At 44.7% G+C, this 18,227-nt stretch overlaps 1 protein-coding gene across 2 annotated transcripts in view; it reads right to left on the bottom strand.

Annotated features, from left to right (window-relative positions):
• LOC142817663 (uncharacterized) overlaps positions 1 to 18,227 on the bottom strand; it is a 327,371-nt gene that overhangs the window by 264,890 nt on the left and 44,254 nt on the right. For both annotated transcript variants that reach the window (XR_012895287.1, XM_075894855.1), the window contains exon 3: positions 7,454 to 7,645. Coding sequence is in view for 1 of the 2 variants with exons in the window: in XM_075894855.1 (XP_075750970.1) it covers positions 7,454 to 7,462 (9 nt within the window). In the remaining variant the exon portion in view is untranslated. The remainder of the gene's footprint in view (positions 1 to 7,453; positions 7,646 to 18,227) is intronic.

Here is an 18,227-nt window from a genome sequence, read left to right as displayed (position 1 = left end):
TTGACGTCTGATTCCGCTCGTTGTGCAAGGGAATTCGTGCCGAAGTTCAACAGTGTTCAGTTCTAGCTAAACTGCTAACCTAATATAGAATTATGCTGCATTACAACACAGGGCTTGAAAATACGGGGGCTATTATAGAGAGAGACTCTGCGTCACGAACGATATAACGAGAAGTTTGTTGATTTATTTCCTCGAAGCAGGGGTTACGAGGAGCTATGATTTTTTCGAACGAATGCCATATGTACGGAGCACTGACCCCCGTGTGCATAAAGATCACGGGTGGTAAATAGGCGACACTATAAAAAAGAAAGCACTCAGACAGAAGCGAGCTCTCTACGAGTCGAAGCCGGTTTCCCGACTGGGCCGGTGATCAAGAGCACTGCCGCAGTCGTGCGTGACTTTGGTATTTTTAGAGTTGGCCACAACGTGGCATGGCATCAAACGATAGCTGCATAATAGCCGCAACGTTTTATTACGTGATTTCCGGATCTTCTTTCAGCCGGCAAAAATGCACCGCCGTGCTTCAGCATATATAACGCAACGCTCGTGCAGACGATTCTGTCATCCACATATTCTTACCGATTACACACACAGTTCCGGTATAAGAAAGACGGGGTGATATTCTGGTGCGAATGCAAGGCACTGAAGAGACGATGGGAATTGATCAGCATATTTCGTTTGAGCTGTTGAACACCCACAGCCAAGGCGGCTACCTCGAATTAGGTGACCTCCCGCGTTCCGGCGTAAGAAGTGCCTGGTCAAGCAAATAAAGTTTAACTCTCTCTTTGACAACAATATTACAGTTCGACATCTGACGCAGTGGCTAATGTAATGGGATACGACGTCATGGGTGCGATCCTCGACCGTTGTGGCTATGGTTCAATGGGGGTGAATGCAAGTACACACATAGAATCACCGGTGCTCACAGGTAATCGGCAAGTCACTCAGCAATCTGCCTTGAAAGTAATTTATTGAATCAGTTGTAACGCGGCCACAGTTGTAACGTCACCCCAATTGTAACGCGAGGTATCACTTTTAGTTGCGTCCAGAAAAAAAAAATGGTTATTTTGGCATTCGATTGTAACGCGAGAGTCGACTTTAGGTAGCGAAAACCTAAAAAAAAAACATCTTGCCTTGTATTGGAGTAAATACGGTATATCTTAGCTCGAAAATTGTGAAGGCTACGCGCAATTCTTAAACTATACTTAGGGAAATGATCTATGCCCATCTCATTGTCAGTAGCTTCTAAATTTCCAGACGCCGATAAATAACAGCGACATCACCATACGTAACGAGAGGGGTTTATGAGCCTAAAACTGACAGACCAAGTATGTCAACGTACCTTTGACAAAGACAGACTTTCTTATCGACACGTCGGTCAGCCTGCCTGTGGACTTTCTCATGTTCGTGGACTTAATCAGACCTTGTACTAACATCCGTCAGCTTCCACCTTGACTGCATACGGGATAAATCACTGGAATGCCCCTTTTTGTTTCTCTAATCCTTTAGGTGCACCATAGACCAGACAACAACGTGACGTTTTCCTGCAATGTTCTCGAAGCATCTCACGTTTAAATGACAGGCTACTCACTCACGTTCATCCTTTATTGCCGTGCCATTACAATGTGTCCACCGTTAACACTAGAGAGCCCAAAGCGACAGTGGTCGCGTACCATTTCCAGGAAGCCAATTAGCGCGGATATTAAAGCTATCACACCGCAACGGCACCTTCGAAACGACGTTTACGTGTTAGTCCTAGTTGGCGTCACGGGTCGAATATGTATACGTGCGTGCAATAACAACGAGTGGGACATTCGTACTCGCGGACAACCGCAGTACCGCCGTTGAAACGAACGCCAGCGGCAGGGTAACGCACGGGAGAACGGTAAGTTACTCTCGTAACCTGTCATTAACAGGATGGAGCCAGCGAATTCACGCCCGCTGTAGAGATACGTACCCCTCACCACATTCCGCAGTCATAAGGACGAGTGGTGAAACCCGGAAACGTGTACATGGTTTAGCAGCTCGTTAAAAAAGGAAAAGCTCTCGCGAATAACGTAGTCAGACGTGACCAACTATGAATCAACGTTGAACGATGAAAGAGAAATGCAAGTAAATGAAGAGCGCTTTCAAAGAAGACCGCACCGAGCACTATACGATGACGGCCCACCACCGGCGCGCGTTGTGCTCATATCGCTTCTACATTGCAACCCACAAGCGCTTCAGCGTGCCCGACTCGTTAGCATCGGGCCGCCATTTATATTTGTTCGAGCGAAGTACCAAGCGAAAGGGGTTACGCAAGATTCCCTCTCATTTTTCATACGACGCAAAACACCGCCGGTGCCGCAACGAATGCGGCGCTGTTGAGATGCACGGGAAACTTCCGGGAGGGCCGGCCGCTGTGCGTGAGCAGCGTAAAGCGGCGATCGAAGAAGGAAGGTTAAATAAAATAAGGACAGAATCCCTTTGGTAGACTCATAGGCGTGCCATACTGGTCTGATTATGTGCTTATACAAGTCGATTCTAGCCCCGCTGCATGAGAAGGCGCGAAGCGTTGCTTCTTGCAGTCGCCGTGGCGCGATGCACCTCATGCGCCGTCTTAATCTGCGAGCGGCGTGATTAAGGCCGCTTTACCAGCTGCCTTTGTTACGTACGGCAAAAGAAGTAGAGTCAAAGTTCATAGTTGGGTACGTGAACTAAGGGAGCAGAGCATATAGTTGCGTGTAATGAATCTCGAACACTGTAATGGGGTTGTTACGATGCTGCTGGCACATGGCATGGTTAAAATAATGGTCTTAAACAAACAACAGACGGTTACCTGAAAAGCTAACCAGCATTGGCTCAATGCGTGTTCATGCCCCCCCCCCCCTCAACTATTTATACTCTGTAATGGTATAAGATAGGAATGCCAAGTGAAGAAAGAATAAATAAAAAAGCATGTAAGCCTCTTAAATTGCAAACTGAAAATAGCGATAGGAAGAGAAGGCGAACCTTTTGAATCAACCATTCTACGATCAACAGATATGGCAGAATAGCATTACTGAACAATGCGAAAAACCTACAATTCATCAACAAATGTAAAAAAAGTGTTCTTGAATTGAGTATTTACGTTCAATATGCAGTTCTTAAAAATAAAAAATTACGCCTACGCTCTCTGATCATAAATGATCAGCTTTGCAATTATATATGTAATCAGAACTGAAACCAAGTAACCCCGTATATTATGACACGCACAGTAAACATGGTTATTTAGCGACAATAAACTTACGAGTGGTCGTTAACGGAGAGTTAGGGAGAGTTAGAAGAAGCACGAATGGAAAGAAAGTGAGGCATGAACACATTGAATATGTATTTAGGCTTCATCACTCGGGCTTTTCGAATAAGGATGCCATCTTGTCCCCGTTTTCTGTTCTTATATCATCTTTTACGATTAAATTGCGTGCCATAATTATTACAAGCACCATTCCCCCCCTCCCCCAACTTAAAGAGACAGCTAATACTTGCAACACAATGGCATAAACTACTCAAGTAACTTCAGCGTTTAAGAAGCATAAGGGAATACTGTCTTCTACACTTTTGTTTACAGAAATGGTTCCTACGAAGAAGCACATAAGAGAAAAAAAAACATCTTGGATCGTAAGTCTGATTGACATTACTATGGAGTGTGTAGTACCACATAGTGGCCAGGGTTGAGGCATATTTTGACAAGAGGGCTTCGAGCAAGCACCATCTCTCATACTATGCAGTAAAGGGCTCAAGTACGCAGTAAATGATTAAATGTCTCATGGGCATAGTCTGATGCATACAGCTTGGAATACATTATGCCACAGCTGCTATAATGTGCAAGTACTGTCGCGTTAATGTCCTGCCGTGTCATAAAAATAAACACAGACGCACTCCGTGAAATTTCAGATTTTGTGGCAACTTAAAGTGTTACCAATGAAAGCAATTTTCTTTGTCAAAGCAGACTTGTTCACACGTTGGGGTGTGCATTACATAGCACATATTCGACATGATGTTTCGTTAGTTTCCGCATTTGGCCGATTCAAAGTATAGCCATAGGGAGTGGAATACGCACCAGCCTCACCGACTGGCTTTTAAGCGTAAGCTCTGGGGTTTTACGCACCGAAACACGATATGATTATGAGAGCATGCCATAGTATTGGTGATTCCGGATGTATTCTGCGCCCCTGCTGTCATAAATCTACAGGCTTGTAAATGTACACAATCATCAACCACGAAGAAGGTATCTTGAATGTTCATTATTATTATTATTATTATTATTATTATTATTATTATTATTATTATTATTATTATTATTATTATTATTATTATTATTATTATTATTACTACTACTTAGCAATGACGCCAGCAGCAGCACTTTGTCTCAGTCTAAATGGCAAGTTATGATGTCAATAGACTGGCAGACAAAGTATATTTTCGAGTCCTGTAAAATGCTCCCTGCACTACTGATTCCAATTAATTATTTTTCACATCCATCGGCGTTTCTCGTTGCAAGCAGTTATCACTCACTCAGCTTTTCAGCATAAATACAGTGACAGCAAAATACACATCAATAAATTTGTGAGAATGACAGATTATTTATTTCTTCAATTTAGCCCCTTCATTTTAGAACTGAAGTGATGGTGTCGTCTGGTATTCACACACTCACCCATCAAAGGGTTGTTATTTTTGCTCAAGCCACTTGTTAGATGTCAACTGGTTAAAGGAAATCTGTCAGTGGAATAGTAAGTAAAGCTTGCTGCTACAACACTGCCACCACGACCCCACGTAATGCAAGCATGATTGATCTATACCCGGAAGTGGCACGCCTCGTTGGCACTTGGTAGCCATGAACACAGCCTCGCCTGAGCAATGTAACGAAACGCAGCTTTGATTACTACATGCTCATGGCAGATGCGACAAGACGAATCGTGTGAATGGACTCCGCGGCATAACATTAGCACACTTTTCTTTCTTTCGCGAAGAAATTACGTGTGCAATCAGTGTCTCCAAGTTAGGCCGAGTATATAGATCATCCCCCCTTATTCTCGCCTTTGCAATGGTAATGATGACCCCCAAAGGTCACCCACTTCTTCGAAGGCTCGCCTTTGCACTTGGTTTCGTTCAAACACGAAAGGGATGAAGAACTGGGGCACACCACCAGATACACGCCAAGCCTCGTGGTGAAGAAGTACGTGCGGGGCAGGGTCTGGTGGTCAATTAGACCGTGCTCTGGTTTTAAAACAATGCAAACGAGATCAACTACCCCGATAGTGCGCAACCGGAAGAGTTCACGAGGCACCTGCGCTTCCTTTGACAGTTGCTATCAAACACGCTCTGTTGCTATAGACCACAGAGCGGCGTGAAAAAACAGCCGTTTGCCTAAGGGTCACGCGGGCTTGAATTCTTTTTTTCTTTTTATTCCAGAGATGAATGCACTGGTTAATTTGTTTTCAATTCTTCTTGAAGTGGTAATATTAAAGGGTTAGAAAGGATGATACAAGAACCACTGAGCAGCACACACACTTGATATATATATATATATATATATATATATATATATATATATATATATATATATATATATATATATATATATATATATATATATATATATATATATATATATAACTAAGGGAAAGAAGTGTACACCTAAGGGCTCGTTTTTCCGTGTTTTGACACAATATTATTGAGATCTAACAGACAGTAATGCCAACGAATGTACAGGGGAAGTTATTAGAACCAATGGAATGTAAATAAGAAGAAAGAAAAGCGGATGAAAAATAACCAGCCGTGAGCAGGAACACACACACACACACACATATATATATATATATATATATATATATATATATATATATATATATATATATATATATATATATATATATATATATATGTATGTATGTATATATATATACGTTAAATTACTGTAAACTACTTGTTATGGTAGGAGGTAGACATAAGTAAATGGTAAATTAGGCGAATGAAGTGGAAAAAAAACATATAGTAAAACGAAGCCGTGGTAGTGAGTTACACCGGTCAAAGTATAACGCGAACTCCACAACTCGTCACCCAACAGATCAACGCGTTCAAGACTTTCTATACGATAATTGACGTAAGGTAAATCACAAACTGTAGAGATGACCGCATTTGAGGGGCACATTGTACACGCAACGGGTAAACGACAGACCCTAATTGCCCGGAGGAATGAGTCTGTTTCATATCGCGAGATTTGCGGCCAGATTTGCCGTGATTTACATATCGTGAGATTTGCGGCTTTTACGTAATCCGTCCGCCAGTTTGGCGTGACAGCGGTCTGCGCATTCTGCGCGGCCTGTAGCGATTAAACGGCAAACAAAACCGCGTCGTCACTGAAAACACAAAGCTTTCTGAAACCATGGGATAAGGGCAGGCAAACAAAGAGCCCCGAGTGTTCCGGTGTATATGCGAACAAAGCTGCTCGGGAGCGTCCTCACGTGGGAGAAGGGGCACACCTCCGTCCGCTGGGATGTTCTCACGGTGACCGCGGTGGTGCTCTCCGCTTCGCGCTCTCGCCCGTCTTTTCCACCGCGTCGTGACAGCAGCGGCCGACGCTAACAAAGGAAACTGGCAAGGCCCGTATGTAGATAGCGAGCACGCTGGAAGGGATCCGTAACGCCTTACGCACGCGTTTCGCTTCCTCACCACCGTCTATGCATCCTCACTCTGGCAGGTCACTCGAGTGATTGTCGGGTCAAAACCACGCCCTTGGCTCGATTCGATCTCCAAGGACAGACAGGCCCTTTTCATTTTTCTGAACTCCTCTTCATGAAAAAAAAAAAGTTTGCCCCTTGTTTTAGGGGTGGTGGCTCTGGCGAAAAGACGCAGCCTTCCACTCAACGTCTGAACGTGCTGTTTACCTGACCTGCCTCAGTTTAAGCGCTATATGTCAGGAAAGCGCGCAAAAACGATAACGGCAACAGCCTGGAGCGCCGGGAAAAGCGACAACAATGGTCCTTGCGAAAATAAAAACTGACGTGTTCACAGGTGGCCATTGTCTACCTTCACGTTAGTCACGGGTATTGCTGTCGGGCGTTTATCAAAGTTGCGTTAGGCAGCGTTTATTGTAGGGCGTCATGGTATGTGTCTGGGCGTGAGATTTTAGGCGAGTATAATGAAGAGGTGTAACATAACGTACACCAGGCTTTGGTAAACAAGTGTATTTGATATTTTTGCTCATCGGTTCACAGGAAATCATTTTCTTAAGGGGCTGATATTCCTTGTGGGCACAGGTACATTCAGAAAGCTGTATGCGTAGTATATAACTTGGCAGCTTCACTGAGAAGTGCCGCCTTTATCTTGCGCTTAATTTAACTAACGCGAGGTTCCTAAATAGTAGACCTACAACGCGAGGACACAGCGGCGAGAGAGAAGACAACACGCTGCGCTGAGATGTGGGGGCACTTACTTTCGACATGGGTGATGCACCTTCTACGCGGACACCTCCGGTGGTGAGCGGCCGCAGTCGTCCAACAGAGCGTATGGGTGAATTGCCTAATCCCCAGAGTTCACAACAAAACACATATGGAGGAAGTCACCATCACGCTGTAGGGACCACAGAACAGGACTCGCACTTCATCATCCCTGACTCGAGAAGGGCCTGCAGAAATATTGAACAGGGTTGCATTACTCATCTTGCATATCGCATCCTTCAAACTGGCAGTCATGTCGCCCCACCCTCCTACGTCTCGAATGATCATATGGGCTTCAGCTTATATGGACCTCGAAGGCAACAAAACGGTGGAAGTCTAATTTCACTCTCCATGATCTCGGAGGCTCGCATAGTGAATAAAGCAAAATTTGATGGTCTGCAAACTTGACCTATTGCATTTCCTAGGTTTTATTATCTGTTGGCTTCGTATGACATGAAGTGAGAAGTAAATATAATAGTATTCGAATTATTGATAGTATTCAATTTCCTGTTTGACACACACAACATACTTCAAGCGTGAGGACACAGGGACACAGCAGCGGATGGTACACTTTCTTGCCCGTGTGTACTCGCGCGAATATACTTCCATGAATTTCCAAGCCCAAGCCGCCACCCTTATGAAATACGCAGCCGCCTCGGTATTTAGCTGTACCTTCGTTTTACCAATATAGCCCAGCCTCATGTAAGCTGAAAAGCAGTCGTCATGTTTGCGCTGCAATTAGTAGCTCATCGAAAATATTTCGCTCAGTTCTCCTTCTGAAGTAGCCATCACTTGTCATGAGTTGCAACACAATAACTAGACGTGGCTTGTGCGATAGTTCTTTTACAAGCAGAGTTCAAGCGCGCACAATAAGAGCTCCTGCCTTGCGCTTGTATCCCACGTATTACGCAGTTGGTCTCCACTCTTTCTCTCCAAACAAACAGAGTCCATATCAAATGTAATAACTAGTTATGAAAGCCAAGGACATGTGTTGAACAGAATGACAGACATTTTGAAGCAATGAATTAGAAGAAATTATGGCGGCAACGCGCAAAGCAGCTGCTACGCCGCCGATAGGATCGGCTCCTTTCCGACAAAAGAACTATATAGTTACTGAACCACATGAGAACGCCCCCTCCTGATCTTATCACGCCTCGTGTGATTTCAGAGGAGTACAACTTGCGTGCAGCGCTTTGTCCCAGACACAAAGCGCCAACGACAGTGACGCGAGTGCAGATGTGCGCATGCAAACGACGCCGCAGCGCGTGGCCTTATCCAAGGTGATCTCGTAGAAGGACGTCACGGCGTGTCCGAAATGAATGCGCTCGTGACTGAAATGTCACGAGGGCCGACGCTGTCTTCGGCGAACTTATTTCAATGCCTCGTGCATCTTTCCTTGAATGCCATCCCACTCGCTCTCCACAGCCGAAACGTCATCTCGAAGCGGACTGCCAAGGCGCACACGCGGCGTATGCAGGCCCGTTTATATATAATGTTTGCGGTCCAGCGAAACCGCCGGGAAACAGAGTAAGCATTGTTCACTGCCGAAGAGTATGCGACATGAAATTGGTGACCAAGTAGGCACGATTTTATTTGTGTACTTGAAACGTCTAATTTAGTTCGTAGAATGGGGTATGGTCTGTGTTAAAAAAAAAGCTAGACATGCAAGCAAAACGTGTACTTTATAGCCGCAATGTGTCACTTGAATAACATGCATATTAGGTGCGGATAATTTTAGGGGGCCAGGCAATCGTATGGTGTCACCTGGTGTAGCGCACGCAAAATCGTCGCCTGGTGTAGCGCACACAAAATCACACATAGCTGTATAGTTTATTGTGCGTTCGCGTCCTAAGAGAAGTGTTCTTCTTCTTGTTATTCAAGCACCTTGATCATGATCTTAAAGCAAGTCTTCTTGTTTTTTGAGAGCCTGCCCCGCCGCAGTGGTCTAGTGGCTAAGGTACTCGGCTGCTGACCCGCAGGTCACGGGAACGAGTCCCGGCTGCGATGGCTGCGTTTCCGATGGAGGCGGAAATGTTGTAGGCCCGTGTGCTCAGATTTGGGTGCACGTGAAAGAACCCCAGGTGGTCTGAATTTCCGGAGCCCTCCACTACGGCGTCTCTCTTATACATATGGTGGCTTCAAGACGTTAAACCCCACATATCAATCAAATCTTTGAGAGCTTCGATGATGATAATAACGCAGGTAAACCCACACATAGCGCATAGCGAACTGTAGCTTATTGAGCGCGTACTCGTGCCAAACAGAAGCCTCCTTCCCCCTGTTCTTTGATCACCCTTGTGATGATATTAAGTGCGGACATTACTATTATGGCTAGGGAAACACGACAACACAGACCATGTATGGGGACTGAAAGAGGAAGCAAACAGGAAGTATGAAGAGAAAGTAAGCAATAAAGAGGAAGAAAAAAGAAATAGCAATGAAAAGAAAACCAGAGAAAAACCGGAAAAGAGGACTAGAAGGAAAAATGGGAGGCAAGAAAAACAGAACCGAAGATGAACCAGCCTAGCGCTAAACTTCCTTTAAGATTGGCACCACTATAGGGCGAACCTGCCTTTTGTTGCAGTTACTTACAAGTTTTTTTTTTCGCCCAAGGTTGCTGTTTGACGGACAGGGAACTTACATACGTGTAAGAAAGCTGCATTTTACTCAATGAAGCGATGTTGAGCTCTTTGATGATCTTGACTGTGTAAATAAAGAGCGAGAATGGTTGAATTGATTGCTACGTCAGACACAGTTATTATTCTTTCCATACTGCAAGTCAAATGTGACACCAATGAAAATTTACAAACAGTATATACTGAAAGAACTCAATACAAAGCCCTTTTATTATTGTAATTTATACGAATGAATTTACTAGTGTTATTTAACATGAACCATTTACCCTCTAGAGCTTCCTGATAATACACAAAAGGGAACTCTGGCGCTGGTGGGGTCCTGCAATGCATGGCGCATCAGGCAGCATGGGAATGATGGGTATAGTACGCAGATTTGTCTAATCTTCACTTTTTCGGTTCCGAGTGGCCCCGCATGGCCTGCACCCGCAACACCGCAAGACGAAATTCAGCACACGTGCAGCTGTTATACTTCACGACCTTGAGCTTTCTAGCTTCACCCATTCAAATCAATCGTGAAGGTCACAACGATTGGCCATTATTTTTCCGCAATGAATGAGAAAAGAATAATAAATAAAGCCACAAGGGCGTTTGAAGCTGCAAAGAGGAAGATAAGGGACATTCATGTACTGTATACCAATCATTCCAACAATGGCTGAACAATTACATTGCAGTGTTTCCTGTTGAACAAGGTATAACAAAAATATTCAAACCATGCTTTAGTAGAAGAAACTATAACAACCCACCCATCGGTAATGTTAGCGGGTGTTATGCTTAGGAGAGGAGAAGCCTCGTAGGTGTTGATTTCACAACATATCATGTTGTCTACTCAAATAAGATGGAACATATGATGTAATCCCCCCCCCCCCCCAAAACAAAAAAAGAAAGCAGGAACCTATCTTGCTCTCATTCACAATAAAGGTTTAAGTAGCGAACAACAAAAATAACTAGTCTTAAAACCAACCCTTGCGTAATATTTGATATTACTGCGCATGCAGGTGATGACATGCTAAAGGTACATTCTGCGAACGGCGTGGTAAAAAGGCTTATTAGTTCCGTGATAAGGCCATCCAGAATTACAACTTCATGTCTGTCGCTTGACTTAACCCACGAAGACAGATTCTCTCTTAATGTCACATGAATTTATTTCATATTTGAGTGGGTATACGGTTGTGAATACATGCTGAGAAGTGTTGTATAGTTAATGTATGCGTAAGCGTTTAAGTGCGCCTATAAAATTCACGTTGGTGATGCTTTTTCGACACATCATACGGGTCACATTTCTTATGTCGAAAGAGCCCTATAATTCTGGTGCGTGATTTGAATGTGCTGAATATTCATACATTGCTTCTGAATGTATTTATGTATCATTCTAAAAAGAGTAATCTTTGGGTATGATAAGCTGGACGCCAATACGGCAGCTATACTGATTTTCACTTTCTTTTTATATGTGTATATTTTTTGTTGTTGTTGCAGTGTACAACCGAAACTTTAGGACTTCCAAGGCAGACACAATGCTAAATGCGAACGATACAAGATGAAGAAACGCTTGGATATGACTCACCCGACCACAAACCACCCGCATAAACAGAAATCGTAGCGATCCATGTGAAATTTTTCGTATCAAAAGAAGAGTGCCCCATTTCCCAATGCATCGAGCGAAAACGTGCACCGTGCCACTGCTTCTGCATATTTGCCATCTGGGGGCCACTATTTAGCGAACAAGCCCCCAGAAAGATGATGTTTTTGGCTGACCTCTGGCCTCCTCGTCATACATCACACGAGAAAATTGACGCGCACTCATGACTTTTAGAAAGGATCAGACCCCACCAACACATGAGAAGAGTGAACTGACGAACGATGACGTTCCAACCAACGTACAATGCACTCCCGTAACACACCGGACACATAAAGCGCCCACGGGAGTTGTGCGAGTAACGGAGAGGAGTGGGCAGCATCTCCTCAATTTGTGATATCCTGACCACCTTGAGTGTGCGGGTCGCGCGTATGAGCTGGAAAAACAACCTCCGGAGCGCAAGCACTGGGGAAAGAACAGGGCAACAATGTTTAACGAAAGCGTGTCTGACTTTTACAGATGGATGGCAAATGCGGAACATATGCTGCCAACTCCGCGACAGACGAACTAGCCGTACGTTAGAGAGCAACTCTAAGTATCTAAGTATCTAAATAAAACGGGTCAGCGTCCTGCATGCAGAGTGGTCGCTGAGTGAGTGACTAAGGGAAGAAGCAGAACACGTGTTTCTCAGTGGTTGCGTGTTACTAAAGAGTGATGTCATTACAACTCCTTCGAACAACATTGGGTAGTTTTGTATGACAGAAGAACCATAGTGAACAAGGATGATCATTAGTGCGTAGCGGAAAATAGCGTCTTGTTGCTAACGTTTCTGCGCGCGGCAGTGCACCAACCGTGGAAGCAGATTACGCTAGTGCGTGCGAGGACGAGCTTTTTCCTCAGAGACGGCGAAGCTCTTTGACCCCACGATGCTCGTCCGCCCATTGTTCTCAACCAGAGACGAGGTGGACACGGTATACACGTCTGCGACGTACACAGAATGCGCCGGAAATATCCTCATATAGACATTGGCTTTGCCGGAGGTGTTCAAGAAAGCTGGAGACCGAACGTTCTTTCAAGCAAGCGTACCTGTATATTGTGTGTTTATGCACTTGATAGATTGATATGTGTGGTTTAATGTCCCAAAACAACCATATGATTATGAGAGGCGCCGTAGTGAAGGGCTCCGGAAATTTCGACCACCTGGGGTTATTTAACGTGCAGCCAAATAAATCTGAGCACATGTTTCTGCACCGGGGTATACTACTCAGGTAAGGGGACAGCTTAATTAATTTTGCCCAGTTCGTACAATAACTCTCAGGGTACTATCTCCAAAGCCACAATATGATTATAGGAGGCGCTGCAGTAGAGGACTCGGGAAACTTCCGCCCCCTCAAGAAACCTCCACACTCAAGCACATGGGCCAGTAGTGTTTCGCCACATCGAAATGCGGCATATGCGGCTCATACTAGATCACGTGACCTTCGGGTAAGCAGTGAAGCACTATAACCCTTATAATGTTTTTATCCATGCCCATGGTTGCTCACGTCAACATAAGTATTGACCGATAGCAACAAAATCATCTGGCCAGTCTGTTATCGCGTTGAAACCGACCTCACGACCAATTTGTATAACAAACGTACTCTCTGTAGTACTATAATATTGTTATGGGGAAGGCGCAGACGTGAGGAAATATATGTATTCACAGCAGATATATATATTTCCAATATTCTACGGCTACTTACACACACTTCCAGGTCAACAAAATGGGATGCCTTCCTCATTACCTTACAGGAGCGAAGTGAACAGTTCTTGACTTTGATCCTTCTCTAACAGCACGCCATATGAACTTTCGATGTAATCTATTGTATCGATATCTCACTATAGGATCGCTAATAGCTTGTTTAGTAATAGTAAGTCCCTGTAGCCATTCGTCGGGAAAGAACGCTAAAACTAGCAGATTGTACGAGCATCCAAATGCGAGACGTTGTCGAGGAAAACTGGTTTACCAGTACAACTTTGCGAGGAGCAAGTTTGGAGACGCACTTGGGCGCAGGCAGGATTTTGTCTTGAAAAAGGGGAAGTGGGAAAATAGTTTATTCCCCCCGCCCCCCAATAACGACGCCCATGGAGTTGCGTAGACATGAAAGCTCGAGAAGGTCAAAATGCCTAACAAGATGCAGCGCAATAAAATATAAAAGAAAGCAACATTTCTAAGCGGTGGCATTTTATTCCTGCAGTGACACGATTCAACTTAGCAGTATGAACGGCGGGGCTTTTCGAACGCGGGTGCAGTTCAAGCCCATCTCAAGGCGCGAATTCGCTAACTAAACATCTCGTAATTCGTCATTTTGGAGCTCCAGTCTTCTCAACACTACAGGAATCTCGTGCTGTAGCGTAAACAGACAGCGAGAGACAAGAGAGAACGAGGGATTCTGTGTGAGAGGGCAGTAACCGACAGATTCGCATCGGAAACGCGCAGATGCACGTCTTTCAGCAGCGGCGGCGTTGAATGTGCAGCAGAAAGGAGGGAGCGCGACCTCGCAGAGGTCTCAGGAAGTCACGAGTGCGACGCGGTCTGTCTCCGAGAGGCTGCCGTCGACCAGGAAAAAAAGTGGAGCGTTGAAAAGCGGGATTTATAATCGCGTTTCCTTTTCGCCTAGCGTCCGCCGACGAAAGTTGACATGCGCACATCTCCTGTGACTGCAGCTTGCTTTTTTGCGGCCGTACGATTCGCAGCGGCCTCCGAGAGCGCGCTGGCGCGGTAGTGCTTTCTGACGGGGCAAGCCTCCGAGACGCATGCACCATATAGCCCCAAAACTTCGGAACTTCTCGTTGCCTTTTGGGGGAGGGAAGAGTTTATGGCGATTTCTTACTACTTCATTTTCGGCAGCCAATCTGACAGGATAGTCGCGTCGAGTTGAAAGCGTCTGTCAGAAGGGAAAGGACCTTTGTGCTTGGCAATTTGGTTTTAACCAAGGTGCCTCTGTGTACTGACACGATGATTCTCTGCATTTGTGGACGAAGGCCCTCGAAGTCTGCCATCACCACTGGCTGGAAAATATAGCACAATTTTCCGTTTTAGTGGCTCTTCCATTTATGTGTATTCCAATGAATGGTGAGGCAGAGTAGCTTGTTACTTGTGACGAATTCGTAATTTTCAAAACACAGAATAAGAAAGAAACTAAAGCAAACACAAAATGCAAAAAATAACATAAGACTAGGGAAGTGAATTGCGAAAAAAAAAACTGAAACAGTTCTTCCTTTTGCAAACAGTGGCTGAGTATTTCCTAAAGACGATTTTTGTTGGTTTGTTTATTTATGCTAGCTTTAACTGTTTAGCAGCTCTCCAATTCCTTCAATTTGAATTGGTTTCACTGTGTGACGCATCGGCAGACATATAACTTTTCAATATTATTGTACCTGTTCCCCCAGTGTAGGGTAGACAAACGAATATCTTTCTGGTTTACCTCCCAGCATTCTTGTCTGCTTCCTTCCTTTAACTGCCTTTAGTTCCTTATTTTATGAGCGTACTTTCACAAAGCACGGAATTGTACTTGCCGCAGTACGCGATAGACATACAGGTAGAAGTTTTTCAGCGATCTACCTAATGGACTTGGCCTGTGCTACTATAGTTATATGGTGATGAATAATGATACAGGCAGTTAATATTGGTGTATACTTACTTCGTATCCTACTCTTTCATAACGTTTGTGTGTAATCTGAACATTCGTATCAATGAGAATGCTGACCGCTTACGTGAAGATCTGTTGAACAGCGAAACAAAAAGAACTAGTGAAAGTTGCTGTTAAGGATGCTTCGCGAGGACTTCAATTTTTACACTCGTTTTCTTTCTACGAGACAGGGCTTAACATCATGACAGCCAGTGTGTCGAGTCGACAGGTGCATTGGACCTCAATAACGTATATACGTACACATAGCAGCCGTCAAACTTCAAAGAAATCTTGGTTTTGCAAGATAAAAAAATGGAAATAGAAGACAAAGAACGGAAAGAGTCACGCAATACCCCTGTTCAGCGTTTATGAATTTCAATTAAATGGACTCCTTCAGAGAAGCCATAGGTGGGCTGAAGTGTAAAGAGCCCCTTGACACGGAGAGGCTTTCAAGACTATTGATTCCTCGTCAGCGGCTCTGGGAACGGCGCGCTGTCAAGTGCGAAATCTCTTAGACACGACGTTTTCTCTCCTCAGAGTTGTTTGCCCAATCGATTTTTCCACCAACGCTTGTGTACTCAGTCGCTGCATCGTTTACTACCTCTTTATTTTTTTTCCCTTTCGAGTCCCGTGGGAGGCGTAGCCGACAAAACACGCTTCTCAATCGAGGCTGCCGACTCATGGTCCCGAGTGGCCGGCGTCGCGATTTTAAGTCGCGTTTTGTCAGAAACGAAGGTGCACCACTTTAATGAGTGTCTGTACTAAATGCGAAGTACTAAGTGTCTTTTGATGAATGCCTTTAAAGCAGGGTTTTCGAAGGCACCGTCATTTCAGTTAGCGGGCTACAATCGCGAAATTTAGTCTCATAAGAGCTGGGAAAGTAAATGGGGGAGGGCGGAAGGTTGCAGAGAGATTTTTTTTATAAAATGTCACCTAGCTTTGCCATTTGAAAACGGAATTCTGCCCATATCTCGTCTGAGTTGTTCCTGAAGGGGATTGGACTTTGGGTTTCGAATTGACTTCCACAATGTCCAGAAGGTGGACGCCGATATGTAGAAGAGAGAGAGAGAGAGAGAGAGAAAGAGTGAGTGAGTGTGCGTGTGCGCGCGTGTGTGTGCGTGCGTATGCGTGTGCGCGCGCGTGTGTGCATGTACGTGTGTGCGTGTGCGTGTGCGTGTGCGTGCGTGCGTGTGTGTGTGTGTGTGTGTGTGTGTGTGTGTGTGTGTGTGTGTGTGTGTGTGTGTGTGTGTGTGTGTGTTCGCTTGCTTCGGTTCTCTTGCGACACAGCAGTATACATATCCATAAAATGCTAATCACAGCCGTCAAAGCAGATTGAACGCCACTTCATAGCACAGCGCCCGTATAGTTTCCATGCCATATCGCATAGCGGCATCGTACAAAAACTTGGATTCGACTATCGTGGATCACTTGGATCACTTTGGGCACATTTATTGGCGCATACGAAAACGGGTAAACAGGGTCATTTGGCGGCACCTCACTGCTTCCTATTTATTCATGCGTGCAACACAGGGAGAGGAGAGCACTGGTGGTTATCGACGTTTGTAACGTCATGTTTTGAAGTTTAAGGTTCGACGACGACAACGGACAAAAGAAGAGTCATATACACGCACACGGAGCGTTTTGCACTTCATAGTGGTTCTGGCCCTCTATACACCAAAAAATAAACTGATCCGACACACTTAGTCAGCGATTTTCACTTTGTCATGCCAGGATAATTATGATTTAGGTTTAACGTCAAAAACCACCATATGGTTATGAGACCCGTCAAAGCGGATGCCTACGGAAATTTCAACCTCCCAAGATTCCTAAACGTGCTCCTAAATCTATGAACACGCACCTCAAGCATTTTCACCTTCATCGAAAATGCAGCCGCCAAAGCAGGGATTGGACCCTGCGACTTGCGGGTCAGCAGCCGAGTGCCTTAGCCACTAGGCCACCATGGCGGGTGCTTTGTGATGCCATGCTCGACAATTAAAAGTGGTGTACATGCATATCTTCGAAAATGAAAGAGCTGAAATTATATAAATGATGCTGGTATATAGGGTCATTCTCCATTTGCTATAACACGTTCCCGTTGTATCTATAGCTGTGTTTTGAAAACCTTTAGTACAACTGAGCTTGCATTCATTGAGAACCTATAATAAAGAAACAGAAAAATGGCGAGAAATTTTGTCCTGAGCAGATATATATCCAATGAGCATGTCAGGTCTGGTCTCGTCATCATAGTTTCTAATCTCGAGCACTTGCTTCATTTCAATTTTATGCTCGAGTTTGAACAGTTCAGTAACCACCGCAGTGGCTTAGTAACGCTGCTAATCTGAAGGGCACATGTTCTAGTCCCGAACAAGACGGCAACGTTTTGATGAGGGCGATGTGCAAACACGCCCAGATAGGTACTACTAACATTTTATGGGCATGTTGCGTAAGTCAACGAACGAGCTGCTGCGACTTCAGCCACGGGACTGACCTCACCGTTGGTGATGTCATGCGCGAAACAGCTGCAGCATTGACGGATATAGTGCCCTTTTCTCTCTAACTTTTCTCCACTCTTCACCTTTCCGCAGCGCAGGGTAGCCGACCAGGCACAGCCCTGCGTAACCTCCGTGTCTTTTTTTTAATCATTATTCTATCTTTTAGAGGCACGTTAAAGAACACGATGCAGCAAAAATTTATCAGGAGACCCCCACCTCTAAAGCCTGCCTCATTGTCATTTAATGTGCTTCGCACGTGAAGCACCACGACATACTTCAATTAGTACAGTGGCAACTTATGAGTTGTGTGAGCCAGCCCTTTTTTGTGCAAATTTTCGCAAGGTGTCTTTGACGTACATGCCTTCAGTGCAAAGCTTACCACGTTTTCCTAATTTAAA

This window comes from Rhipicephalus microplus, chromosome 5 (assembly GCF_043290135.1).
Source record: "Rhipicephalus microplus isolate Deutch F79 chromosome 5, USDA_Rmic, whole genome shotgun sequence".
In the NCBI taxonomy this organism is placed as follows: domain Eukaryota; kingdom Metazoa; phylum Arthropoda; class Arachnida; order Ixodida; family Ixodidae; genus Rhipicephalus; species Rhipicephalus microplus.
Note: the sequence above shows the minus strand (reverse complement) of the source record. Positions and strands in the feature narration are given on the sequence as shown.